The sequence below is a fragment of the Microtus oregoni genome, unplaced genomic scaffold, assembly GCF_018167655.1.
Source record: "Microtus oregoni isolate MIOR12 unplaced genomic scaffold, Mior012 000098F_ref0000018, whole genome shotgun sequence".
Lineage (NCBI taxonomy): Eukaryota > Metazoa > Chordata > Mammalia > Rodentia > Cricetidae > Microtus > Microtus oregoni.
In genome coordinates this window covers 1,948,100-1,975,751 of record NW_024544711.1, presented here as the reverse complement: position 1 = coordinate 1,975,751, position 27,652 = coordinate 1,948,100, and the positions used below count along the sequence as shown (strand labels likewise).

The 27,652-nt window shown below is 45.5% G+C and overlaps 2 protein-coding genes across 5 annotated transcripts; one reads left to right on the top strand and one right to left on the bottom strand.

Moving 5' to 3' along the window:
* The first annotated feature begins 399 nt into the window (after positions 1–399).
* LOC121442975 (solute carrier family 23 member 1) lies at positions 400–14,681 on the top strand. The gene is made up of 16 exons (XM_041644623.1): positions 400–445; positions 2,258–2,316; positions 2,876–3,010; positions 3,321–3,478; positions 4,041–4,129; positions 4,234–4,301; positions 4,448–4,629; positions 4,755–4,875; positions 5,040–5,196; positions 5,432–5,579; positions 6,052–6,157; positions 6,367–6,496; positions 6,577–6,720; positions 7,119–7,214; positions 9,809–10,076; positions 14,217–14,681. Exons 2-15 carry the CDS (start codon positions 2,284–2,286, stop codon positions 10,054–10,056), a joined length of 1,815 nt encoding a protein of 604 aa, XP_041500557.1. The 5' UTR covers positions 400–445; positions 2,258–2,283; the 3' UTR covers positions 10,057–10,076; positions 14,217–14,681.
* On the bottom strand, positions 12,654–23,454 carry LOC121442977 (polyadenylate-binding protein-interacting protein 2). Of its 4 annotated transcripts, none has more exons than XM_041644624.1 (4): positions 23,303–23,454; positions 18,417–18,580; positions 16,182–16,361; positions 12,654–13,657 (listed from the first exon to the last, which is right to left on the bottom strand). In XM_041644624.1, the coding sequence occupies exons 2-4, from the start codon at positions 18,552–18,554 to the stop codon at positions 13,601–13,603; spliced, it is 375 nt and encodes a 124-aa protein (XP_041500558.1). In that variant the 5' UTR covers positions 18,555–18,580; positions 23,303–23,454; the 3' UTR covers positions 12,654–13,600. The 4 variants fall into 4 exon arrangements, with proteins under 4 accessions (XP_041500558.1, XP_041500561.1, XP_041500560.1 ...); XM_041644627.1 differs by lacking the exon at positions 23,303–23,454 and adding an exon at positions 23,015–23,034; XM_041644626.1 differs by lacking the exon at positions 23,303–23,454 and adding an exon at positions 21,994–22,054.
* Between the last annotated feature and the right edge of the window lie 4,198 nt (positions 23,455–27,652).

The window sequence follows — 27,652 nt, the reverse complement described above, 5'->3', positions numbered from 1 at the left end:
CACAGGGAGGGGTCCGCCCTTGGCCTCAAAGGTCACACCACCTAACAGGGTCCAGAAGACTTTCTGCTGTTGGAGTGCTAACGTCGTCATGGCCCCCACACGGGGACACACTTCCGAGCCTTGTGATAATGCACACGTCCAGGTGAGGTTTGGGCTGAATTGAGCACTGATTGAAGAAGTAGTGGGGGTGGGGGGTAGGGGCTCCCTTTCTGCCACCTGCAGAGCACTGGGAGGAGTCACAGAGGCCCAACAGGTCAGACCACTTTGAGAACCAGGACAGAGGAGTGGACCAAGAAGCAGAGGAAAAGCTGGGGCTGGAAAGGGAATTGCACGCGCGAGACTGCCATGAAGCTACTGCCCAGCTGGAGAGCCGCGCTGCCCATGGGCCCTTGGCATGGCCTGTGCCCCTGCATCCCAGCCTTGCCGTGGGCACAGCAACCCAGAAGTAGGTAGCTTCAGGGTGGTTGGGGCTAGCATAACCGGAGGGGAGCAGGTGCCCAACCCAGGCCCAGCTCCTTCCAGCTGAATGGGCCCCTGGATCCCTGTGATTGCCTTGGCTAACTCTCCGCTCTAGCCGAGGTCAGGAAAAGAGATGTAGGCACAGAGTGAATGCGAAGAGTGATGGGCTTAAGGAGAAAGGTTCCATGTTCAGTTTAATGTTCGGCTATTTTTATTTTAACCCTTTGAGATAGTTGGGGTTTTTCTGTTTGTTTGTTGTTTGTTTTTCTATTTTATTTTCTGAGGCAGGGTCTTACTATGTAGCCTTGTCATGGAACTCACTCTGTGGACTGGGCTGGCCTTGAAATGGCAGAAATTTGCCTGCCTCTGCCTCTTCCGCCTATGGGCTGAGTTTTAAAAGCGTGAGCTGCCAAGATCTTACGTGGCCAAGGATGTTTGAGGCTGGTCTTGAATTCCCAACCTCTTGCCCTCAAGCTGGGATTCCAGTATGTGTCATCCCACCCAGTTTTCCTGTTATTTGAAATAATTAACAATTTAGATGTAGTGCGCGTGCCTGAGCATGTGTAACGCCTGTGTGTGGGAGGACAACCTGTGGGAGCCAGTTCTCTAGCCTGCGGGTCCTGGGGAGACATCGAACTCAGGTCGGCAGACTTGACAGCAAGTGCCTTTTCCTGCTGAGACATCTTGCCAGCCCCCAACTTTTATTTACTATTATTTTGTGTGTGTGTGTGTGTGTGTGTGTGTGTGTGTGTGTCTGTGTTGTCTGTGTTTGGGTGTTAGTGCCACAGGTGGACAGGAGGCAGTCAGAAGACAACCTATAGAAGTCGGCTCTTTCCCTCCACCACGCATGCCCCAGAGGTCAAACTGGGGTCACTGGGCTTGGTGGCAGGTGCCTTCACCTAATAAGCCATTAGCTAGTCCTTTTCTGTTCCGTTCAGGTTTTGCTATGTTAGGTGCTATTTCTTTAGTGTTATTCCAGGCTGGCCCAGACAGAACTCACTATACAGGCCAGGGTGGGCCTGACTTACTGCGATCTAACTGCCTCCTGAGTCCAGGGATTACAGGCATTAGCTACTAGACCCAACAAAATTCTTAACACTTTTGCAACAAGAGCCCCCTCCTCACTTTCCCAGGGTTCCCCAAACCTCGTAGTTCATCCTGGCTAATGTGTGTGTGGGGGGAATCCTCACCCTGAGACAGGGCATGAGCTACACAGGCCTTTCTGCAGATGCCTGAGGAACCCTATATGGTGAAGGCTGGCAGGGAGGGGGACCAAAACTAACCCAAGTTTAGCATTGGTTTCCTGAAACCTCACTTACCGTCTAACCTTGGTCATATCACTACTAAGTCTTTTTCCTTCAGCAGTGAAAGAGTTAACAGCCCGCAGCCCCAGAGGGGCGGGACATGTGGCAGCACACAAACGGCACAGATATTGGCATTTGATGGTGATGCTGATAAGATTAACTTCTATTACTAAATGTAGAGGGCTTCAGGCGTGAGTCATGCCTGTTCTCTCTCCTGCCTGTCATCCTCCAACTGCCCCCTCTCGCCCTGTAGACTCTGGCCCTCCCTAGGGAAACAAGGACAGGCTTCATGCCAGGCTTGGATGCGGGTAGGATATTCAGAAGATAGACGTGCCCCATGCTTGGGTGGCCAGAGTTAATACCTTACCTCTCCCTGAGTGTCCCTTTCGCAATCTGGAGCTATGGACCTGGTTACAGATTGACTTCGAACAATGTCTGATGTGCGGAGTAAAGTCCTCCTTGGCCTTGGTAAAGCCTTCCTCTTTCCTCCTCAGAAGTTTCTCCAACCCGTGTCTCAGAGATGAGAGCTCAGGACTCCAGGAGCCCGACACAGGTGCTGGCGAAAGCGGGGAGCTGGGCAGGGACACGGCAGGTGGGGGCTGGGCCTCTGCTGGCCTTTCTCGGAAGGCAGAGGCAAAATTTCTAATGTACTTGACAAAAAGAGACAGTCCTGAGCTTTCAGTGGCACTCAGGGAATGGAGTGGAGAGGATAAAGATAAGGAGCCTGTAGTTTGGGGGCTGACTGACCTGGGCTTAGATGGTCGGTAAGGGCTGGGCCTACTCCCTCTGTGGCACCTTCAAGGACGTCCGAGAGGCAGAGGTGGGATGGGAGGGGTCTTATCCAAAGCCTAGACCTCTCCCTTGGGCCTCTTTGTCTTCTGACTTAGGGGCCTCACTAGAGAGCCTAAAGGACTAGGGGCTCTAGAAGCCAGGCCAGTGCCTTCATCCCTAAATTGGGATGTGGGAAGAAGCAGTGGCCACCAGCTGTGAGGGTGGCCGGTCCAGTCCATTCTTACTGACTGGCCGGGAGGCCGTGTGACTCCCGTAGTTCAGGCAGCATAGGCTTTGCAGCTCATCACTCTGCCCTGAGCTGTAGCTCTCTCTTGCTCCAGCATGAGTCCCTGGGTTCAGCAGAGGATTCCACCAGGGACCGGAAGACATCCTTGCCCATGGAGCCCAAGTTGGACATGTTGTACAAGATTGAGGATGTGCCGCCATGGTACCTCTGCATCCTGCTGGGCTTCCAGGTGCGTTTCCCCAAGGCCTCCCTGGACACAAGTTATTTCAGGCCAGAGAAAGAAACAGGTCAGCATGACGACTGTCACCAAGCAGCAGTGTCAAAGCAGGTTAAGTGGCCTGGGAGGACTATGGACGGCATGTGACAGGCAGGAAGGGCCCATCCACAGAAGCCATAGGAATGACGTGGGGGAGGCTGGGGCTTTGGTAATCCCTAGGGAATGATGTCATTTGAGTAAGCACCCTGTCAGGACACTGACCTGGGATGCACGTTTCCCCGTGAGTGTCGTGGGGCCACCTCTCACACTCCTCTCACCTCAGCATTACCTGACGTGCTTCAGTGGCACCATCGCTGTGCCCTTCCTTCTGGCTGAGGCGCTGTGTGTGGGCCGCGACCAGCACATGGTCAGTCAACTCATCGGCACCATCTTTACCTGTGTGGGTATCACCACTCTCATCCAGACTACAGTGGGCATCCGGTGAGCTGCCCCTCCCCAGCGCATGCGCGCTCACACACCGCACACTGCAGAGCCAGAGCAGGCGGTTTCTCTGAGAGCATCTGGTTTCTTCCCTGTCTGCTGCACTATCTACCTGGCCAGCCTTAGAGCTAGGTAGCTGAGCTCCCAGGAGACTGTGTGTAGGGCGTCTCCTTCGCTTGCTCTTTACTCCAACGTTTAGGAGCACTGCTTCCTTGCCCCACTGCCCATCCCTGTGAGCAGGCTTTCAGCATCTGTGTGGACCTGGGGTTTCCTAGCCCCGGATGAACAATTCTAATCCGGTTGGCTCAATGGTGGTGGATGCGAACAGTCGCAAGTAGCCCTCAGATGCAGAAAAGGAGCTGTCCGTTTCTAGAGCGCGAGGCTCTCCCGGATGCTGAGATGGAGGGCCGAAGACAAAGCTTGGGGTTTGAACTGAGGGGAGTCCCCCTGGGGCCCCAATGCCTTCGCTCTTTCTCTAATGCTTCCTCCAAGCCTCCAGTTTCTATCCCTTTCCCTCAACCTCCTCTGCCACCCACCACCGCTACTCTGTGCCGCCTTCCAGGCTGCCGCTGTTCCAGGCCAGCGCCTTTGCCTTTCTAGTTCCAGCCAAAGCTATCCTGGCCTTGGAGAGGTGGAAGTGTCCCCCAGAAGGTGGGTTCGATTTTGATTTCTGTGCTGGAGGAGCCATCAACTGCCCAGAGTCTAGATACCAGGGTGTATTTACGGCACTGTGTTCTCTCTCTCTCTGTCCCCAGAGGAGATCTATGGTAACTGGAGTATGCCCCTGGATACCTCTCATATCTGGCACCCGCGGATCCGCGAGGTGGGTAGAGAGAATGGGCTGGAAGGAGGGGCTAGAAGGGCAGTTTGTATACACTGCTGAGTTGTGTTCAAAGAGGTGGTCGAGAAACTTGAACATTCTGTTGAGGCCCCTGTCAAGGTGACTTACAGCCGATTTTGCCTTTTTAGGTCCAGGGTGCAATCATGGTGTCCAGTACGATAGAGGTGCTGATTGGGCTGATGGGGCTGCCTGGGGCCCTGCTCAGCTACATTGGGCCTCTCACAGTCACCCCCACTGTCTCCCTCATTGGTCTCTCTGTTTTCCAAGCTGCTGGTGACCGAGCTGGCTCCCACTGGGGCATTTCAGCTTGGTGAGTGGACTGCGGGACTATTTCTGTCCAATCCTAGACTCTGACCCCAGCCCCTTCACTCCTGCCGTGTTTCTAGGCGTCAGCCTGGCCTACCAGTTATTTCCTTCCTGTGTCTCTACCCCCAGTTCCATTCTACTGATCGTCCTGTTCTCCCAGTACTTCCGCAACCTCACCTTCCTGCTACCTGTTTACCGATGGGGCAAGGGTTTCACTCTCTTCCGCATCCAGATCTTTAAGATGTTTCCGGTGAGGAGCTGACAGATGCTAAGACTAGCAAAGGGGAAGAGCTGAGGCAGGGCCAAGGCTGGGGCAGGGCCAAGGGCTCCAGCTAGAGGCTGAGCATCAGTGGGGGTTCTGGGGCTGGTGCCGACATAGGAGCCTGCAGCACCCCGTCACCCCACCTGCTCCAGATCGTGCTGGCCATCATGACCGTGTGGCTGCTCTGCTATGTGCTGACCCTGACTGATGTGCTGCCTGCAGATCCCACAGCCTACGGCTTCCAGGCACGAACTGATGCCCGAGGTGACATCATGGCTAGCTCACCCTGGATCCGCATCCCCTACCCATGTAAGCAAGTCCACTTGGTCCTTTCTGCTTCCAGCCAGAACTCCTGTGAGACAGACGCCTGCTGACTCCAGTTCGGCTGACAATGCAGTTAGCATTAGCCCTGTTTGTGAATGCCACCTGGTGTTTATCCCCAAACCTTATGCCAGATCTGTGGTTCAGTGTGAGACCCTCCCTACCAGCCCCTCTCCCTTTCAAATAACCCCGTCTATCCCCACCCCTGTTGTCTCCAACCCAGGTCAGTGGGGCCTACCCACAGTGACTGTGGCTGCAGTCCTGGGAATGTTTAGTGCCACCCTGGCTGGCATCATTGAGTCCATCGGTGACTACTATGCTTGTGCCCGGCTGGCTGGTGCACCGTCCCCTCCGGTACATGCTATCAACAGGTATGCCCAGCTCCATGTCTGATCCTGAGGGCCACTATGAAAACAATTGTGGGGATAGGACTGGGTCCCATGGTTGGAGGCTTGGGCAAGAGAGCCATTGTCACCTCCAGCCCTCATTTCCTTGAGTACGGAACTGGGAATTACTCTATAAATGCTGGGAAGTGCGGAGAGATGCAAGAGTCCCAGGGAAACCAGGTACAGACAACTGTGTACCCAGTTCCTTATGTGTGTTCTAATGCATGGCTAGCCATGCTGTGAGGTGGGGACCCTCATCATCTCCGTGGTACAGATGAGGAATTGAAGCTCAGAACTGTCCAAGGGAGTAACCACTGGCACACAGTGCTGGTACTGGCTCCTGGCTTTCAGAGTGGAATGCAACGGATAATGCCAGCCTGAACAGCCCCGGAGCCAAGGGGACAGGACAGTCTGTGGATGAGGCTGGACCAACACCCCACTCACCATTTCTTTACAGGGGAATTTTCACTGAAGGCATCTGCTGCATCATTGCTGGGCTACTGGGCACAGGCAACGGGTCTACCTCGTCCAGCCCCAATATTGGGGTCCTAGGGATTACCAAGGTGCCACGCCACCAGCCAGAGTAGCACTGTCCTGTTCTGTGTTGCAAAGCCCTGTTCTGAGTAGTCTTGGCTTTGGCTCAGCCCCACCTGTGGGAGCATCCCACCTTCACCCTCCCCTCTACCGAGCACTGGGGTCTATTTATATGCCTGACACCCTGTCCCCTGAACTGGCCCTGCTTCTGGTTCTAGCCAGCCCCTGGCTTCCGCAGGTGGGAAGCCGTCGAGTCGTGCAGTATGGTGCAGGCATCATGCTGGTCCTGGGTGCCATCGGCAAGTTCACAGCCCTCTTCGCCTCTCTCCCAGACCCCATCCTGGGTGGAATGTTCTGTACCCTTTTTGGTGAGTGGCCGATGCCTGCCCAGTGGGCGTGGCGGGGCCCATCCAGCCAGGCTGCATCCCTGACAGTTCTGCGGTGGCAGGTATGATCACCGCCGTGGGACTGTCCAATCTGCAGTTTGTAGACATGAACTCCTCCCGCAACCTCTTTGTACTGGGATTCTCCATGTTCTTTGGCCTCATGCTGCCCAATTACCTGGAGTCCAACCCAGGTGCTATCAACACAGGTACCCTTTGTTCTCTACTGTCTCGAGATGTGGGGGGAAAGTGGGGCGTCTCTCAAAGCTCTCACACACGTGGGGTGGAAACCAGTGACGTGGTAGAGCACTTCCCTAGCTCCTGTAATGAGGCTGGATTACAAGCATGAGTCTAGCTATTGATCAAGTTTTATACGTGCTCATTTAATTTCCAAACCGAACAAGAGTTCCCAGGGGCTAAATGTTGTCCTAAGCCAATAACTAGCAGTTGACAGAAGACTGTCCCAAAATATGGGACAGAAGCATGACAGGCTTGAAAGTCAGGGCTTTGAAGAGCCCACGGCCACGATAGTGGGCGACACCGGTGGGAAGTCCCTGAGCCTCCTAGAAAAGGCCACTAGCCCACTGGCCCTCGACTTATTCCACAGGCATTTCCGAAGTGGATCAGATCCTCACTGTGCTGCTGACCACGGAGATGTTTGTTGGCGGGTGCCTTGCTTTCATACTGGACAACACAGTGCCAGGTACTGGGTCAGTGCTGGGAGGAAGCACAGAACCAGGCCATACTCCTATGTACAACAGATGGCCTGGTTCCTGCGGACAGATGGCCAGGTCTGATGCCATGCAGCAGCAGGAACAGACGAGCTGACGGAGTGTCCACTGGCTGGGGGAAGAGCCTGTAGCATGGCATATTCCCTAGGTCTGGAGAGTCAGTTCTGGGTTTTGGGAGTCTCCCACCAATTCTTTATGGCCACCAGGCTGGAAGTGCCTTTGTTTTTGCAGAGTTGGACAGGTAAAAACACAGCACTGGTTTGTGGGGGCAAAATCTACCAAGTAAGTTAGCAGCCTGCTACGCAAACAGAACCCCAAGGTGAACCCTCGCTGCCCCAGCTCTTGCAGGGAATGTGGAAATGTGACAGCCCAGTATGCGTATGCCCAGTAAATACATGTTAGAGACTGACAGCCATGAGATCTCACACCATCCTCAAAACCTGACAGGCCAGGCTGGATCAGCAGTGAAGCACGCGCCAAGCATGCGTGAGGCCCTAAGATTCAATTCCCGGTATTGAAACCAAACAATGCCCACATCATAAAGTAACTGAGAATCAACAGTTACTGTACATGACCCCTGCAGACAGGCTTTGGAAACTGAGTGGGGAAAGCTCAATGAAGACAGTGGTTATTAACCATGGTTTCTTGAGGAATGGCAGTTCAGACTGGCTTAAACTTGCTATTCTCGTCTTTATCTGCTATCTGACGTATCACCATACCTGGCTTATTCCTGCAGCAAATGTGGTTCAGAAAAAGCTGGTGGAATTTACCAGCTTGGCCGAGGCAAATTGAGGATGTTTGTTTTGAGGAGTTCTTCCCACAAAATGGGACATAAAACTGGGTTTAAATAACAAGTTGCTGAGACTAAGCTGGAGTCATCTGCAGATAAGGCAGCTCCATCCTGAGAGGAGCACGAGACAGGGACCAGACTGTTAGTGGGAAGACGCTCTGGGCTAGGCAGGCTTTTAGGCTATGCCAGCGGCATAGAGGCAAGTGGGGCACGGGGACCACAGTCGTGTGTATGCCAACAGCTCAGGGGCAGCCTTTCCGAGGCCTCCAGCCCTCCTTGTTAAGAGCCTGAGATTTATTCGAGGCTGCAGTGGCTCTGGGTTATTCTTAGCTCTGGCTGCCCTCACTCCTCCCACTACACTGGAATTATTTCAGTCTTTGTCAGCCCCAGCCCTTCTGAGAACCTGCAATCTCTGAGATTCTGGGTCTTCTCCCATAGGTGCACCCTCCTCCATCAAAGAGTTTTGCTCAGCTTGGTTTTCATTCATACTATAGAAATGATTTATTTCCCAAATGTATAGTTAGAGTGAATCTTAATATTGATAGTGTTTCAAGATCTGTGTCCTTGGCCTGGCAGGACGGCTCAGCAGGATGACCTAAGTCCAACCCCCAGGGCCCACATGATGGAGCAAGAGAACCTATTTCCTGTGCTTATCATTTGATCTCTGCACTTTCATAGTTACAGGATAAACATATATATATATATATATATATATATAAAATTTTTATTTTTCGAGACAGGTTTCTGCGTAGCTTTTTGGTTCCTATCCTGGAACTAGCTCTTCTAGACCAGTAAATATTTTTTTAAAAAAAGGATAAACGATAAACGTGACAAAAAGTTAAAAAAAGCCGGGTGGTGGTGGCGCACGCCTTTAATCCCAGCACTCGGGAGGCAGAGGCAGGCGGATCTCTGTGAGTTCGAGGCCAGCCTGGTCTACAAGAGCTAGTTCCAGGACAGGAACCAAAAGCTACGGAGAAACCCTGTCTCAAAAAAAAAAAAAAAAAAAGTTAAAAAAAATACGTCCTTATGTATATAATCTAGATCCTACTTCTTGGGTCCCACGAACCCAGCACACACTAACCCTGTATTCAGATCATCCATCCATCCATCTTTTGGGTTTTCCCAGACAGGTCGCCTTGGCTGTCCTGGAACTTTCTCTTTAGACCAGGCGGCCTTGAATTTAGAGATCCACCTGCTTCTGCTGGGATTAAAGAAGTACGCCACCACTGCCCAACCCAGACAGAGTAAAATGACTTAGCCTGTTTCTTCTCAAAATTTTGTGCAATAGTGCCTACACACCTCCCAGGAGCATTCTGAAATAATGAAATTAGTTAGCAGAGTCTGATGCTATGGTTCCACAGCATTAATCTTTAAAAAATTTTATTGTAACACTGCATTTTATATGCATTGGTGTTTTGCCTGCATGTATGTCTGTATGAGGGTGTCAGATCTTGGAATCACAGACAGGTGTGTGTGAGCTGCCATGTGGGTGCTGGGAATTGAACCTAGGTCCTCTCGAAGACTAGCTAGTGCTCTTAAACATGGAGGCATCTCTCTAGCCCCATTATTAATCTTTTAGAGTTTCTCAGAGCTATGGCAAGTAAGGCATCCAGGGTGGTAGAGAGTGCTTATCTAGCATATAGAACTGCCTTGGGCTCCGTTCTAGCAATGCAAACTCAAGACTTGATTCCAGAAGTATGCGTTACAACTGGTTGTATGAAAGGGAAGCAGCACAGGGCTGTCACCCTCTTAGATGACCCCACTGTCCTCCTGCAGGGAGCCCAGAGGAAAGAGGCCTGGTACAGTGGAAAGCTGGAGCCCATGCCAACAGTGAGACGTCAGCCAGCCTGAAGAGCTATGACTTCCCCTTTGGGATGGCCATGGTAAAAAGGAGTGCCTTCCTCAGATACATTCCTATCTGCCCAGTCTTCAGAGGATTTGCTAACAAGTCAGAAAATCAGACTCCAGTTCCAGAAGATACTCCAAACAATACAGAAACTGCATCTGTGTGCACCAAGGTCTGAAACTAACTACGAAAGGAAAGGTAGGATGTGTTACGACTCTTGTGGGAGGCTGAATAATCCAACATGTTTCAACAAAAAAAAAACCTGAATTCCATTTTTTGTAATCTGTTTCAAGTTTCTTCAAGGGGAGAGTAGGCTGGATAAAAAATCCTATGTGGATTTTGGGTGGAATTCCTTAGCCATGTTATAATGAGAGCAGAGATTCCCAACTGTTGTGGGTCACCGATGGTTACAAGTAAATTGCAATATTAATCCTACCAGATATAAGCAGCATTTAGGACAAGCAGTCTATAAGCAGTCACCGTAAGCCTGCGTTTCCAAATTCTTTTATGCTTGTATGTATTTTTTCAGTCTTTCAAGTACTGACATTATTGGCATAAGCCACCATGATTAGTTCACTCCCTCTCAATTCATGATCCTTCTATCATAGCCTCTCTCAAAATGTAAGAAAAAAAACTTTAATTCATTTTATGTGTGTGTTTTGCCTGCATGTCTGTGTGTCATGCACCTGTTCAGTGCCTGCAGGTTAGCAGTAAGCACGGGATCTCCTGGAACCAGAGTTATGGAGAGTTGTGAGCTACCACATGGGTGCTGGAAGCCAAGGATCCTCTTGCCAGAGCCACAAGTGCTCTTTCTTATCCACTGAGCCATCTCACAGCTCAAGTGCAGGAACTTTGCAGGTGTATATCACTACACCTAAATAATGTTTGGTATGGAAAAGGCTGAAACACTAAGACATTAAACAGGAAAAATCATTCCACATATACCATTTTGTTTCAATCTTAGTGGTCATAAAACTAAAATAATTTTAATTACTTCAGTACCACAAATCTGTTAGTACAAGCCCGTAAGGGGGGTGACCATTTGTCTTTAGGGCTTCAAAATGTGTGGACAGTTCTGAATCCTGACTTTGCCTAAAATGCAGACCCCTGGTTTGGGTTAATGAAATGCTTTCTCCCTACGAGCTGTGGTTCACTGAAGGCTGAAAGGCACTTGTGTCTGCTATGCGAGCTGTTAAGGAGGCACATGAGATTGAGGCTGGTTTGAGAAAATAAAGGTATTATGGACCCCCCCCCCCACACACACACAAAGAACAAGTTTCAAAGATACACACATTAAAAAAAAAAAAGAAAATTGGGGCTGTTGAGATGGTTTGGTGGTTAAGAGCCTGGCTGCTCTTCCAGAGGTCCTGAATTCAATTCCCAGCATCCATATGGAAGCTCACAAGGGTCTATAACTGTAGTCCTACAAGATCAATACTCTTCTGTGTAGTGGTATATCATTTGTATCTTGATAAATAAAATCTTGCCTGAAGACCACAGGCAAAGGTCAAGCCACTAGAGAAGTTTTCCCTCTACCAAGGCAGGGCGACTGCAGACTAAGCCTCTCTCCTCCCATTTTATATTCCTTCTAGTGCTGGGATTAAAGGCATGTGACTCCCTAGGACTGGGATTAAAGGTGTGAGCCACCACCACCTGGATTTGTTTCTGCATTGATCTTGTGTAGCCCAGGCTGAACTCAGAGATCCATCTGCCTTTGTCTCCCAAATCCTGGTATAAAAGGTGTATGTCACCATTGCCTGACCTCTAGTGGGTCTTCAGGCAAGATTTATCAAAATACAAATAATATATCACCACATTCACCCCTTTTATTGTCTATAATAAAAAAAGGCTATATTCAGGCAGACAAAACATTCATCTACATTAAGTAAAAAAATAAAGGCAACACCTGTTAGCTCTCAAAAAGTTAGTACTAAAGGAAGGGAGGGAGGGAGGAAGAAAGGAAAAGAAAAAAGAAAAAGGAAAAATTAAAGCCAGGCTTGATGATGTAATGCCAGATCTCTGTGAGTTAGAGACCAGCCTGGTCTACAAAGTGAGTCCCAGGACACCCAGGGCTGCACAGAGAAGCCCTGTCTCAGAAGAGACAAATGACCAGTTAACAGTGGCTGCTTGCCATGCGGAAAATAGTCCCTAAGTCCAACCTCCAGAACCATAGATAAAAAGTAGTAACTTCTCAGCGCTTTCCACAATGAATGTGAGCCAGAAACACTCACACAGAAGAGTAAGATAATCTCAGCACCCAAAAACCCGAAGCAGGAACCTGAGCTGCTGAGCTAAAGCTGGCTTTAGCTATGTAGCAATATGGTGTCTCAAAACATAAAGTCGGGAGTGGTAGGCATGCCTTTCAGGAGGATCTCTGTGAGTTGGAGGCCAGCCTGGTCTACAGAGTGAGTTCCAGGACACCCAGGACTGCACAGAGGAAACCCCGTCTTAAAAATAAGCAAAAATGATGAAATAAATGACTACGTGGCCCGTTTTAGTCTTCAGCCCTATAATATCAAGAGAAATCCATGCTGCTGCTCATGCTAAACAGGTGTTCTACCATTAACACATATCCCCAGCACACCAGTTTTACACCACGGCTATCTAAGATTTCAGACACTGGTCTTAGACAACAAAAAAGCAAGGACAAGTCAAATACTGGAGAGACACTTGCATAGCTCCTGTGTATTTGAGCAAGTCCTCCTCTCTGAGCACAGTTCACCCACACTCAGTACCGATACTGGAGAGTCTGTACCAATAAACACAAGCACCAGCTCAGTTCTACTATTATTTATTTTTTTAAATATTTTTGAAAAAATATAATTTTTTTACAATATTTTCAACTTAAACACTATTCACACTGAACACGTATGGCAGCTTAACCTACCCAAATATGAAGTTTAAGAAGCCAAAACTGTTCTAGCTTTGTTAAAAGAAAAATTGTGCTGCAGACTATAGTCATGATAGTTAACAAAGCAAGGAAGAGCACCACTCAAAATCATGCTTCCGCCTCTTTAGTGCTCCAGTGGATGATGGGCTGGTATTGGTCCTGTGCCAGACGTCACACACGTATGGCTATGATGCAGTGGATCCGCAGAAGACACACGCCTCAAGTCCTACTTCTTCAAGTTCACCACCGCTGGGCGAACCCAGTGTTCCTAATATGATAACGCACCAGGCAAAAGCCAGCCTGGCTCTGAACTGACCACCACCGTACCCTCTGCAGACATTCTTGTGTAACAACTTACTGCTAGTTAACACTTTCTTCAGAAAAGGTCATTTTCAATGGACAAATACAACTGAGAAATCTGCTTAACAATCAGAACTTAATTTAAACTTACACATTTACTTATTTTACAAAGTGTAGACATTAAAGTGTCAATTAATCCTCAGGGACCACCTACCCTCAAAGACAGACAATTCAGTGAGAGCTGGAGCTTGTTTAATTTGGTTCTTTGTCACAATTGACTGGTGCTTCTTCCACTGCTGTCTTTACATTAAGCCACGGGGCCAATTCTACTTCCAGGAACTGTGTGACAGCTTCTTACTTAGTAACAGTCTCAGCACTTTTATTAAGCATGCAAGACTAACAAAAACTTTGGCAATGCATAAGTGTAACACAGTGACGAGAGAGCTTTTACAATGAAGTCTTCTAATACTGCCTTCACAGTGTGGAAATTGTGCTACATCCACCAAAAGAGGGCCCCGTCTACTCAAATATGTTAGTACTTCACCCCAGGAACAAACTCCTTTGCATTTGGATTCAGATTGCTCTTGACCTGGAAAATAAATACATAAGAAAGAAAAAAAAAAGCAAATTCATTATAGTTGGCTGTGGATTCTCAGAAGCATTCAGCCTAGATCCTTATGTAAAAAATATCTTAGAAAAATACAACAGACTGGACTACAGTTATACCTAACCCCAAAAACCTATGAAAGAGAAAGAAATGTGATGGACTGTTTATATCCTTCTTTGTTTTATATAGGTCTCTTTGTACAGTCCTAGCTGGCCTTGAACTCAGAGATCAACCAGTCTATCCTCCCAAGGGCTGGGATTCAAGGCATTTGTCACCACACAAAGCCTCTATATCCTATTTTACCAACTTCTAAAGTAGGAGCTGACATTAAACATAACAATAAAAAGACCCCACTAACTTCACATAAACTATAGGAATATTAATAGCATGGGATAAGGACTTCTGTCAACTGTACATGATGCTCTGGGTGACTTCCAAGTAAGTTAAATATAAGTTTACAGTAGAATAACTGGGCATTGTTGGCTGTTGGTGAATTTTACTTATGACCGTCACTGAAAACTCGGGGGTTATCTTTCTACAGGAGGAACTGGACGTAACAAGAAAAGAAAACCACACAGAAGACAGAAGACCTGAGTTGGGATTCTCAGCTCTGCCTTTTCCAAATTCCCATGTAAGCTTGGACAAATCACCTTCTGAGACTGTTTCCATATCAGCTTACAAAACATCAGAAGAGTAGGCCAAAGTCTCTAAGCACTCTAGAGACTTGCACTAGAATTATTCTGTTTCCCACGTTTACTTTCCTAAGCATACATGTCAATGTAAAGAAATAGTGGGAAATTCTCTACATTGAGAGTTGACAAAAAGGAAATCAGGAGATTCCAGGGGTAAATACAGACATGCAGGTAGGCTTTTTTTTTTTAAACGGAATTTAATTCTAATGTCATGTATTTTAAGACCAAAACATAATACTAAACAATATATTGGACCAATAACTTAGATAAATATCCCCCATTCCCACAGGGAAATAAATCTAAATTTTAATTAATGTCTCAGGCCTGGGCTTGATCTTCAGCATTATATACACAGAAATAAAAACCCTTAAGAAGAGCAAACATGGTTTAATTGTAAAACCCAGAAGTCTTTTATATATAATCTCTGGCAGCTAGAGGAGTCTAAGAATGAATTAAAGTACTCTCAAATAGTTTGAGTTAAACTAATCAGTTTCTGTGTTATGGATTTATGCAAAATCCAGCTTATACTCAAGACTAGCAAAGGTTCATCAGAGCACCAGTATCATTTGACACGGCTAATAAGCAAGCATCTTGACATCATATACCTTGTTCAGCTAGGTCACTGTCATTTACTGCAACAAAGATTATACCACAATGTAAATGTTTTCTGCATTGTCCTTTAGTTGCAGAATGGTTTCCAAAGCATGACGGGGAGGATGACTCTAAACTATCTCCTCTGGGATGCTTTTAAACAATTACCATGCTTAAAACCTGATTCTTCAAGTTTAGGTGATTATGACAACAGCTTAGTAAACGAATGCACACTGAACAGACAACAATGAAGAAATTCCAGAGCCCAGGAGTTCCAGATAATTCTCTTGGCTAGAAAAATGAACATTGGCCGGGCGGTGGTGGCGCACGCCTTTAATCCCAGCACTCGGGAGGCAGAGGCAGGCGGATCTCTGTGAGTTCGAGACCAGCCTGGTCTACAAGAGCTAGTTCCAGGACAGGCTCCAAAACCACAGAGAAACCCTGTCTCGAAAACCCCCCCCAAAAAAAAAAAAAAGAAAAATGAACATTGAAAACCAGAAAAACAATGTAATTGCATGTGGAGCATGGTGGCTCATGCTTGTCATTCCAGGTCTTGATAGACTGGGGCATGAGGATTACTCTCTAAGTCTGAGGCTAGTCAGGACTATGCACTGAGTTTCAGGTTGGATTGTGCTGCAGTGAGACCCTGTTTCAAACATCCACCCACTTCACAAAACAAAGTCTTGTCTTTTAATTTTAGTAAAAGACTCATCAGGGTCTACTTTAGTGACGATGAGAACTTTATTGCAAGGGCATTAGCAGTGATGACACTGAGGATAAGCAAGAACATAAATCTAGCTTTGCGTTCTTTTCCTGCCAAACACTTGTAAAAGCATCTCAAAGAAACCCAATCAGGAGATCTAAGAAATTTTATCAGATAAGAATTTCCAGATTTTACCAAATGTTTAGGTGATAAAGAGCAACACTTTCATCAAGGTACTTTTATATAATCAAGCCATATGGTAATATTGTAAATTTTGTACTACTCCAAGACATTCAGATACTTCAAGGGCAACATAAGTTTAATGCAACATCAAGGTTGAACCAACAAGTTATCCTATGTGAGACTGGGGGACCTCTGATTCCACGCTTAAAAAGAGTGGGAAATTTTTCAAAGGGAAGAGATGTGGAACTCTTCTTAAATAGAGTGTAGCTGGATTTTCCACTTATGGGAAAGATGAGGTAGGGTCTAAAAAGATGAGAAATGACTTTTTTTTTTTTACCACAAGATCTTCCAGAGAAGAGCCATCACTGATAACAAGGTCATTAAACTGGTCTTGGATTTGGTCCATAGTTTGTGGGAGATCTCGAGCTGGAATAAACCATTCATGTTCTTCTTCCTCTTCCAACATTTCTTGGAAACAACGTTCAATAAATTCTTCTTCCCACAACTCCTCTTCTATCTAGAGTTACCAAAAAATAAGGGATAATTATAGCATAGCTGTAGGACATCCCTAAGTATGGCTTAAAATATCTTAAACGAAGCCACCTGCAATCATAATGTGAGAACAGGTTGTGGTAGGTCGTACACGCCTTTAATCCCAGCACTCAGGAGGCAGGCAAGTGGATACCTGAGTTTGAGGCCAGCCAAGAATACACAGTGAGACCCTGTCTCAACACAACACAACACAACAGAACCATATCAAATAATAATGTGGCTGGCTGTATGGTTTACACACTTGAAAAACAAAGTAAAACTACTACAGTGAGTTCTAGGCCAGCCTATAATATAGAATGTACCCATTTCTCAAAATTTCCCATAAGAGCCAGTCACAGAAGTGCACAACTGTAATCCTAGTACTATGGAGGCTGAGAAAGGAGAATGGTGAGTTCACACACACACAAAACAGAAACACCAAACCACAGTATCAGAGCCAGAAATGCAGCTCACTGGTATAGTATATCACTATGCATGAGGCCTTGGGTCTGATCTCCAATAACAAAATTCAAAAATTAAAAACTTCCTCTGCTGCTTTTTTACTACAGGTAACAAAAGAAAACAAAACCCCCATAAAGACTGAGGAAGAGCTGTTTAGGGTTATTCTAGGTCTTTATTTGTCTCTACAGAATGTCTCTCCATTTAAAACAGCAGGGAAAAAGTAAAGGAGTGAGCCAGGTGGTAGCAGCACATGCCTTCAATTCCAGCACTCAGGAGGAGAGGTAGGCGAATCTCTGTGCATTGGAAGTCAGCCTGGTCTACAGAGTGAGTTGTAGGACTGCCAGGGATATGCAGAAAAACCCCATCTTGAAAAGCAAAATGAAAATAAATAAAGAAAGAAAATCCTCAAAATAAAGAAATAATCTCTTCGAGAAATATTTATCAGAATTACCCATGAAGCCTTGAAATACTCAGCCCCTAACCCAATCTGCATAAAGACTACAGGAAAATGTCTAGGAGGTAGAGATTAAACAGCCAGGGCTACACAGAGAAACCCTGTTTTGACACCCCCACCCCAATCCCTCCAATAGAAAGGGAGGCTGGAAGAAACGATTCAGTGCTGAACAGCACTAGTTGTTCTTTCAGAGGACCTGTTCCCAGCACCCACGCTGGGCAGCTCACAACTGCTTGCAGTTCCAGCACTAGGGGATTCAAAGTCCTCTCCTGGCTTTTGCACCTGCGCATACATGGCTCAGCCATTAGGTTAGGCTCATAACCAAAAAAAGTAAAAATAAATCTTAAAGTTCATGGCTTTAATCCCAGGACGTGGGGGGTGCAGAAATAGGCTGGTGTATTTCTGCAGGTTACTGAGTGAGACATCCTGCCTTAAAAACAAACAAGACAACCCTTTTCTCCTTTAATAACAGCCCCGCACCTCTATTGAATCTCACTGAAATGATAGAAACTGTTTTACTCTACAATGTCCATCATTGGATACAGAGATATTAGGCTACCTACTGATTGCCAAACCAAACGATCAGGATTGGGACTAAGAAAGCGAGAATAGTAGAAATGGGGATAAAGATGTCGCTTACCAATCTACCAGAGTTCTCTAAAGAGTAGTAGCAGATTTTAAGGTTGATTAAGATTGAGGCTCTTAGGTGAAAAACAGACCAATTTTGCACCAGACATCTATGGTCTGTGTGCTTCAATTTCTTAAATTCTCTCGGATTTATACTGTAATACAGAGATATGATTTGGTTTAAGGCAGTGGTCTTCAAACTGAACTATCTGGGACCTTTTTTGGCTTCCTGGGCTCTATCCTATTATTCTGCACCAATCTCTAGAGTGTGACCCCGAAACAAGCTGCCCAAGTAATTTTAATGAGCAGTTAAGCCTCGCAGTAATTAGCAGCCAAATAAAGTAAGAGTAGTAACACACAAATCTTTACCCTGCATATAAATGACCACACACACACACACACACACACACACACACACACACACACACACACTGGGGTCAAGCACATCTTTGAAAGATATGAAGCTACAAAAGAAACACGTTTGTACACAAAACTGACTTGTCTGTTGAATTCCTCTTCGTTTTCCATCCACATGTACTCTGCAAATGGATTATCATCTTCATGAGAATGACCGTTAATAATCACATCTTCATTGATGATGCTTGGGCTAGTACTGCTGCGACTTGGATCTTTCATGGTTGGTGTTTGTTGTCGTTTTTAACCTTTAAAGTAGAGTACAATCATTCTTTTAGTTCCTAGTGAGTGCACCTGCTGTTATCACCACCCACCGAAGTGTTAGAGGCACATGCGACAGTAGTTGGAAATGATTAAGAAATAGCTGAGACAAGGGCTGGAGCTATAGAAGTAAACAATGCTTTTGTGTTTGTGTGAGGACATGCACATGTGTGAAGGCTATGTTTTAAAAGTTAGATTCATAAATTTTACTTGACTTTTGTTAGTATTTTTTTTTCCTATTAATGCTGCTTAGAAATCAGCTAACCTCTTCAATATAGAAGCTTGTTTTCACTAGATCATGTCCTTTATCTCCATTCCTACTTGAAATTCCTCACATACTGGTTTCCAACAGTATATCACTACTAAAATTTTAAATATGATTTTATCATCTTTCTCTACTAGTTTCGTATCTTAAGAATTAGCATTAAGCCGGGAGGGCAGTGATGGAGCATGCCTTTAATCCTAGTCCTGGGAAGTAGAGGCTATGCAAAGAAACCCTGTCTTGAAAAAAAAAAAAAAACGAAAGGAGGGGCTGGAGAGATGGCTCAGTGGTTAAGAACACTGGCTGTTCTTCAGTAGGACCAGGGTTCAATTCCCAGCAACCACAAGGTAGCTCACAACTATCTGGATCTCCAAGATCTGACACCTTCACACAGACCTACCTGTAGGCAAAACACCAATGCACATAAAATAAAAATAAATAATTAAAAAAGAAAGAAAACCCAGAATGGTCTCATTAACCTTCAAATAGATACACTTCTTGCCTGGGCTGCACTCTGAACTGTCATGACTCCTCAGCCTTAGCTGTACTCTTACTTTATCACAGTCAGACAGACAGACAGACATTAGTCTACCAGTCTCTTTAGCTGTAAAGGAAAAATAATTACTCCACCAGGCATGGTAATGCCTATCTGTAATTCTAGTACTCAAGAGGGGGAAGTAGAAAGACTGCCCTGAGGCTGAGCCACCCTAGATCACACACTGAGTTCTAAGTCAGCCTGGGCTATGTAATAAGGTCTTGTCTCAAAACCAAAACAATATTCACACACAAAAAAATATTTCCATTAGTCCTTTTCCACACAGAAGTTTTCAAGAAGCATTAAGTTTCTGTCTTAATGTTTGACACTACAAGGTAACGGTTAGAAGAGCACCCTAAGAGCCAGACCCTAACTCTAACCCTCTAAGTGAGGCAGACCTATAGACCTGTAATCTTAGGACTTGGGAGGCTCAGGTGGGAGGATTAGCTGTACTATGTGCATAGAAGACTTATTTTCAAAAGGAGAGAGAGAGAGAGAGAAGCTACAGGCTAGAGAGTATAGGAGCATGCCTTTGATCCCAGTACTCAATAGACAGATCTCTTGAGGTCCAGGGCAGTCAGAGTTATATATATAGTGAGTCCCTATCTAAAAAATAAAACCAACAAAAAACTATCACGTCTGTTTTATTCTCAGCTGTGTAATGTATAAATCAGTTATTTGCCCTAAGTCTCACCCTCCTCAGATGTGAACTGGGTAATAATGAAAGTACCCAGGGCTAGAGAGGCTGTTCAGCAGTTGAGAGCACTTATCGCAGAGGAGTTCCCAGTACCAATAGAATAGTGGCTCACAACCATCCTTAGTTCTGGTTCCAGGGGACCCTTCCTACTCCACCCTCTGATCTCTGCAGGTGCCAGGCACACAAATGGCACACACAATTACATGCAGGTGCACCACATGTATGCTCAGTGCTCGAGAGGTCAGAAGTTGGCAACAGATACTCTGGAACTGAAGTCACAGATGGTTGTGTGCTCGGAAATGACATTTGGGTCCTCTGTAAGGGGCAACAATTAAACAAGCACTTTTCTTAACTGCTAAGACACCTCTCCAACTCCAGCGCCATTTTTTGATTTTTGTTTTTCTGAGACGGGGTCTTATAAGCGAAGAGTGGCCTTGAAGACCTGGACCCGAAGCTTCTGCCTTTACCTCCTTTCTGATTACAGTCACCCAGCACTGGTGTTTACTCATTTATAGACAAGGTCTCAGTACATGGTCCTGGCTTGCCTGAACTTGTAGACCAGTTTGGTCTCAAACTCATAGAATCCATCTGCCTCTGCCTCCTATATTTATAAAACACGCCAGCCCCAATCTCCTAAATGCTAGAATTATAAGCCAGACGTAACCACAACCAGTTAATCATTTAGAAAAATTAAGCATCAAAAGCAAGGTACAAAGTAAAAATAATCACAGGTCTTCTACCTGTAGGAGTGAAACAATGTTATAGAAAAATCCTAATCAAAGGTGGCACATGGCAGGAATTCTCGCTACTCAGGAAGCAGAGCGGTACGAAGTCTGGTTGATTTATCAAGACTCTGCTTCAAAGGGCTGGAGATGTTGGTTGTTACACTACAAACAGCAAAAAAACAAACTCTAAGCCTGTGATGTAACACTAATCTCTAATGTTATAAGGCCGATTTGGTAAGAGTAAGGATGGCTCACCATTCTCCATCATTTGAGTAAAAAGCTCAAATATATCAGAAACACTAATTTATGCAACCAGGTGTTAAAATGTAAGATACAACTCAAGGGCTGGAGAGATGGCTCAGCCGTGAAGAGCATTGCCTGCTCTTCCAAAGGTCCTGAGTTCAATTCCCAACAACCATGTGGTGGCTCACAACCATCTGTAATGGGGTCTGGTGCCCTCTTCTGTCCTTCAGGCATACACACAGACAGAATATTGTATACATAATAAATAAATATTAAAAAAAAAGGACATAACTCAAACCCTTTAGGCAGATGATCATCTCAATGGTATCAATTAAAGCCTTTTAAATTAAAATTTACATTTTTAGTTCTTTTAGTTTTAGTACTTTTTTTGTACTTGCCATATTTCAAGCGTCCCTGCCCATACTGGGTTTCACTATGTAGCTATGGTTGGTCTTGTACTTAAGAGATCTGCCTCTGCCTTCTGAAAGCCCCATACTCCAAGTTTTCAATAACCACAGGAATGCTGGGTTTCGGAGTCCAGCCACTATATCTAGTTTAAATAACTAATACTTATAAAAGTACTTGGAACAACGACTAGGATAATTAAATGATATGTACTTGCTAAATATCTGCCAAGCTCCTGTTTTCTCAACTTCAAGTTATGTAAGAAAAAACCTGCTCTATTTCACACATTGTCATGATGAGTATGAAAATACTTTATAAATTATAAAAAGGGGTGAAAGTGCAAAAGGTTGTTAAATACTACCTTCAATCTTCCAAAATAAAATTGCTCTAACAGTGGACATTTTATAAGTGTCATTAAAATGAAGGCAAGACTATCTAGGGTCATAAAGTGATAAACCTGAATTAAGATTTACTTATTGGAGGAAACCCCACTATAAACTTACTCTGTCCCAAAGAGGGTAGAAAGTACCTACCTCAGTTTGAGTTCGCAAGGACCAATATGCACATCCTTTAACCATTACAGTGAATCGCCATTCCCCCCATCCCCTAAAGAAAGATAAATAGGGTATATTTTTTTGAAAGTTACCTGTCTTTTGATACATACTTGTGAGAATGGTTTTTGTTCAAGGTCATTAACACAGAGACTGTGTTCAATATCCTGTCATTTACAGACCAAAAACAGAGCCACAGAACAGCAAGAGCTGGATCTCATTAAAGTTCTTGCAGAGTTTCTCTTCCTAGTTGAAACGATCTACAGCTCACATTTCAGACATTACTTACATGAACCAATGCCTATCAACTACTAAATGAAACGTGAAAAATGTGCCACCGTGAAAAATTAAATGCTCAGCCAGCACACGCAAAATGAGCATCTCCTGAAATTAGCGTCAAAGGCTGTCAGCAAACTGAAAATCAAATTATTTCTAGGGTTTGGGCCTGCAAAAGTAGGGAAAGCAAGCCTTTAGCACCTATTAGAAAATTATCGCGGGCTACTGCAAAACGTTTTTTAAAAGTAAACTTCACTATAAGTCCTAATACTCCCTTTCGTTGAGGTAGCAGTGGTACCGAAAGGTAAGGGGGCCAGTATCCAATAATATGAATTGAACGGGCCTTTTATCTATCAGCACCCCAAACAAAGGCCCTATCGGGAGCACATGATGAAGCTTAGAATAAAGGGGTAGGGGTGATGAAGAAATGGAAGAGGTTGAAAGATACAGGCCGTTCGACCGTTACAGAGTGCTCCCCTGGGACACCGTCAGCCTGCCAGTCCCTTGGCCCCTTTCCTCCCCAAACCCGAGAGCCGCAGAAACGCGCAGGCGCAGTAGCAAGGGCTGCGCGTGGCGACGCGCAGGCGTAAAGTGGGTAGAAACAATGAGCTTTGTTGCCCAAGCGGCGAAGGGGGGGGCACAGGGAAAAGGTACTGGATAAGTTTAAAAAAAAAAAAAAGTCTGAGGATTGAGGAACGCAAGAAAGTGCTATCCCGGCAACACTCACGCGCCACAAAAGACCCGGACAGACGACTGTGCGGTCGAAATCATAAATAATGAAATGAGAAAAAAGAACAGAAAAACGAGCTGAGGCCACTTCGGAGAGATAGATGGAGCCTGCCCCGGCTTATCCCTCAGACTCGGCGGAAATGGACCAGAAACAACAGAGGTCAAATCGGCCTCGGAGGCACACAGCCTGAGCGGCCTTTTTGCCCCCTCGGCCTTGCCGAGAGCGGCCTCTCGACCGTCGGGGTCGCCGCGCCCTCACAAAGCTCGGTCTGAGGGGACCCCTCACCCAGTGCACGGCAGCGGGGACGGCAGCCAACGAATCCTGTCGGCCTCCGCGGATCTCCACAGGCAGCGCCGCTCCCCCGCTCGACGTGCGCTTCGCCCGCCGCCTCCCTTCTCCAGTCCAAACAAACACCCCAGCCCGGAAGTGACTTCACTTCCGTCAGCGCCGGCCCCGCCCACTCGTTCTGTCTTCTCTTCCCAGCCAGGCCACCAGAGTGCGCAAGAGAGAATGCGACAGGTCTGAGTTGTGCTCCCATTCAAGAGCAAAGGTCTTCCAAAGGCCTTCCAGGTGCTCAGCAGAGGCCCACCTCGGGGTTTCCTAGGTCTCTTGGTTTCTATTTATGCGAGTGTGACTTCTCATGCGCCCGCCCCACCAGAATGATGGGATTCTGTGAATATGGGAGCTGGGAACTAAGGTATGCATACTAAAAGGGGTCATCCAACTAATCTACTCCGATATACATACTAAAAATAACACACTGGGTCACGCTAAGAACACGCACTGATGTCATACTGAGATCCTGACAAAAACAAAAAGTAAAAGCAGAGGTATATAGCTGACCCACAAGCATTCGTTCTCACACACGTTAAAGACAGACCATCACATGCTATCAAAATAACAGCAGGTGGTTCCTATGCAGACTACTGAACCTCTTTAAAACCAAGACAGGAAACTGCTTAAACTCAGGCAAAACTAAGGAAGGCTCAAAGAATTTCCACAACAGTAATTCCATCACGTTTAAGACGTAAGAAGCAGGAATACAGGACCATCATTGCTATATGAAACTTTGTCAAAAAAAAAAAAAAAGGCCAGCAAGATGTTTTAGTGGGTAAAGCAATCTTTGTCACCTGAGTTCCATCCCCAAGACCCAAACATTAAGGTAGAAAACACCAACTCCACAACTTGTCTCTGACCTCCACACATGCCATAGCAAACAAAACAAACCCCAAACCTTTGAAGCTTAAAAGCTTCAGTGTACTGGCCTATGTGTTCTTAGTCACATTTCCTTGCTTTCATCATTGGCAAGCTCTTAAGTTCTGTCAATGACACTAAGCAAGAAAAACTATCTGGATGTTGTGGAAAACTGAGTATACTCTGATATAGGAAAATTGAACCTGGAAATTAAATTTGAATCCTCAAAAAATACCACATACTCATCCACTGAAACAACCACTTTTTTTTTTTTGAACAGTTGCAACCAGATCCATGGTTTCATCTCTTTGTATAGTACTCAAAGGTCTTCGCATCAGTGACATTCCTTTTGTCTTCACCTCAGGCAGCATTTTTACCCTGGGCCAATCTTGGTGACAAGGGGTTTACTTCTTAGTATTTATTTCTGGACAGTTCAAAGCCCCAAAGAAATCAATATGAGTGGTCTAACATGGTTAAACTACTTCACTTACGCTTACAGAACTGTATACTAAACTTTTCATAGTAGCCTCTCATCTGCAAGGAAAGTGCACAAACCACTAAGCTGAAGCCCCCACAATTATAGCCAATTGGAAGGGAAAGTTTGACTCTGCTGCTGCTGAGCAACCATACAGCTATAAGAAGAGACTGTATGGTTTATCCAAAGGATGCTGATAACCATCTGGAGTGTTACACAACTGTAACCTTAGCCCCCAGGAAATTAGCTTTCTCAAAAAAAAAAAAACAGAAACAAAACAAAACAAATAAACCCAAGTCTGTTGTAAATCTAAGCCTCAAAAACCAGCATTGGCGAGAAACTTGGAAAATAGTCTGAGGTAGGAGTAACAGAAATCAAGACGTGTTTACATATTCTTTTTTTTTTTTTTGTTTTTTTCGAGACAGGGTTTCTCTGTGGCTTTGGAGCCTGTCCTGGAACTAGCTCTGTAGACCAGGCTGGCCTCGAACTCACAGAGATCCACCTGCCTCTGCCTCCCGAGTGCTGGGATTAAAGGCGTGTGCCACCACCGCCCGGCTTATGTTTACATATTCTTTAATTGACCTAAACACTTTTAAAAGATTTTTAAAAAATACTTATTATGTATACAATATTCTGTGTGTATGTCTGCAGGCCATAAGAGGGCACCAGATCTCATTACAGATGGTTGTGAGCCACCATGTGGTTGCTGGGAATTGAACTCAGGACCTTTGGAAGAGCAGGCAATGCTCTTCACCGCAAAGCCATCTCTCCAGTCCTTGAAAAGATTTTTAATTAGTGTACGAACATGTATGTCTAAACGTATGTCATTTGTGTGGGTGCCTGAGGCTTTGAGTTGGATTTAAAATGTGAGCCTCCATCTAAGTGCTGGGACCTGACTATAGATCCTGTTCCAAGAGCAGTATTGTGAACCTGAGCCATTTTTCTAGTCCATCCTCCAGCCTCCCAAGACAGGGTTTTACCCTGTAACCATACTCATTTTGAACTCCTAGGAACCCTTCTGTCTCAGTATCCATAGTGTAAGATTCTAGGCAAGAGGTACCACACATTTGGCCAACCCAAACATTCCTAAAAATCAGGTAAAAGCCAGATCGAATGGCACATACGTCTGGAACCCCAGCTACTCAAGAACAAAACACTGCGGTGATGGAGTGTCTCTTTAATCCCAGCACCTGGGAGGTAGAGATAGGTAGATCTCTGTAAAACTGATGCGAGCCTGGTCCACAGAATAAGTTCCAGGACAGCCAGGGATACGCAGAGAAACCCTTTCTCAAAAAACCAAACACAAACCAAACCCAACCCAACAAAAAAATTCAGGGCTACACTGCAATTGCAGGGCCAAACGCTGACAATTTAAAGAACTTGTTCCAAAATAAAAAGCTAAGAGTTATTGGGAATACAGTGTTTTCTTAGCACATGAGGCCTGGAGTTCAGTATCTAATATTGGGTGGAGAGGATCATGAGTTACTAAGGAAGCTTAGGTAGGATGATTCCAACTTCAAGGTCTACTTGACAATTCAGTAAGACCTGTCTCAAAACAAAAACCAGGTCTAGGAGTATAGCTTAGTCGTAGAATGTGTCCCTAAGACATGAAAAGGCCTCCTACACTAAATCCCCAGTATTTTACAGAAACTCCTAATTTGAGCATGCTAGTCTAGAATCCCGGCACTCAGAAGCAGAGGTACATGACAGACTCTGCCTTGGGGGAGGGGGGATGCTTGAGGATGTAGCTCAGTTGAGCTGTCTACCATGCTCTAAACCCTGAGTTTGGACTCCAGCACCAAATAAAACTGGGTATGGTGCACGCATACCAACACTTGGGAGGTTAGAAGCAGGAGGAACAGAATTTCAGATTAGTTTATCATACTCAGGTACACACAGATGGGCAAATCCATACCACCTTTTCTAAAAGCCCACCATGGTGTCAACATACCTTCAATCCCAGTACTCAAGAGACAGAAGCAGGCAGGTCTCTGAGTTGAAGCCAGCCCAGACCAACTTAAAGTTATTTCTATATAGTTTGAATAAGGGATTTGGAAAATAGTGTGCATAGGGGAATAGAGTAATGATGATATGTGCCATATTGTAAAGACAGAACAATTAACTTCTCCAGCTTGGATTGGCTTTCTACAGCTCAGCAGCAGCTTAAAAGATGGGATACACCTAATACATACAAGCATCAGGCACAACCAGAAAAAAGGAGTTATGTTTAGGCTCATAGGTCATCACATTAATATTTGAAGGCAATATATTCCACGGGTTTGCATAGCATTATAATTTAGGTGGCTGTCAGAGACACAAACAGGTTTCTTAGTACTGAGGAAAGAAGTGCCTTGAGCATGTTAGGCAAGGGTTTTAACAGCTCTATACCTAAAGATTTTTTATTTTTAAAGATTTATTATGTACAGTGTTCTGCCTGCAAGTATGCCTGCAGGCCAGAAGAGAGCACCAGATCTTATTGCAGATGGTTGTGAGTAACCATGTGGTTGCTGTGAATTGAATTCAGGACTCTGGAAGAGCACAAAGTGCTCTTAACCCCTAGTCATCTCTCCAGCCTCTAAATATTTTTTTTATAGGACAGGTTACCCCACCTAAGATAGAGGTCAATATAGAAGTTGGAAGGAAGCAGTTGGTAACTCATTTATAGTCAAACCTAATTTAGGGTGCAAAAATATTTCATTTAAATGGTTTCTCACTGTGCTTTGAAGCTGCTCTTCACCTGTAACGTGCGGCACTCCTGAATAGTTTGGACTACCACAGGATCACTACAGTGCCCCTGTCACAAACCAAATAACCAATGAGAATGCTCACTTCTAATTTTGGCAAAGTTGAGCAAACAGGAACTGGCCTTACTTTTGATAGGCAGTGGCAACAGCATCTTGTCCAAATCAATTGTAACTGTTACTTGGAGGAATGGATTCAATCCCCAACATCACAAATAATCCCAC

What these genes read in the sequence shown, in the direction of transcription:
- LOC121442977 (XM_041644624.1), bottom strand. Translation starts at nt 18,554, where the DNA reads ATGAAAGATCCAAGTCGCAGCAGTACTAGCCCAAGCATCATCAATGAA. An exon ending in AAGAGGAATTCAACAGACAA is followed by an intron (nt 16,362 to 18,416) that starts GTCAGTTTTGTG and finishes TGGTAACTCTAG; the next exon opens with ATAGAAGAGGAGTTGTGGGA. An exon ending in CTTCTCTGGAAGATCTTGTG is followed by an intron (nt 13,658 to 16,181) that starts GTAAAAAAAAAA and finishes TTTATTTTCCAG; the next exon opens with GTCAAGAGCAATCTGAATCC.
- LOC121442975 (XM_041644623.1), top strand. Translation starts at nt 2,284, where the DNA reads ATGAGAGCTCAGGACTCCAGGAGCCCGACACAG. An exon ending in CAGACTACAGTGGGCATCCG is followed by an intron (nt 3,479 to 4,040) that starts GTGAGCTGCCCC and finishes GCCGCCTTCCAG; the next exon opens with GCTGCCGCTGTTCCAGGCCA. An exon ending in AGATCTTTAAGATGTTTCCG is followed by an intron (nt 4,876 to 5,039) that starts GTGAGGAGCTGA and finishes CACCTGCTCCAG; the next exon opens with ATCGTGCTGGCCATCATGAC.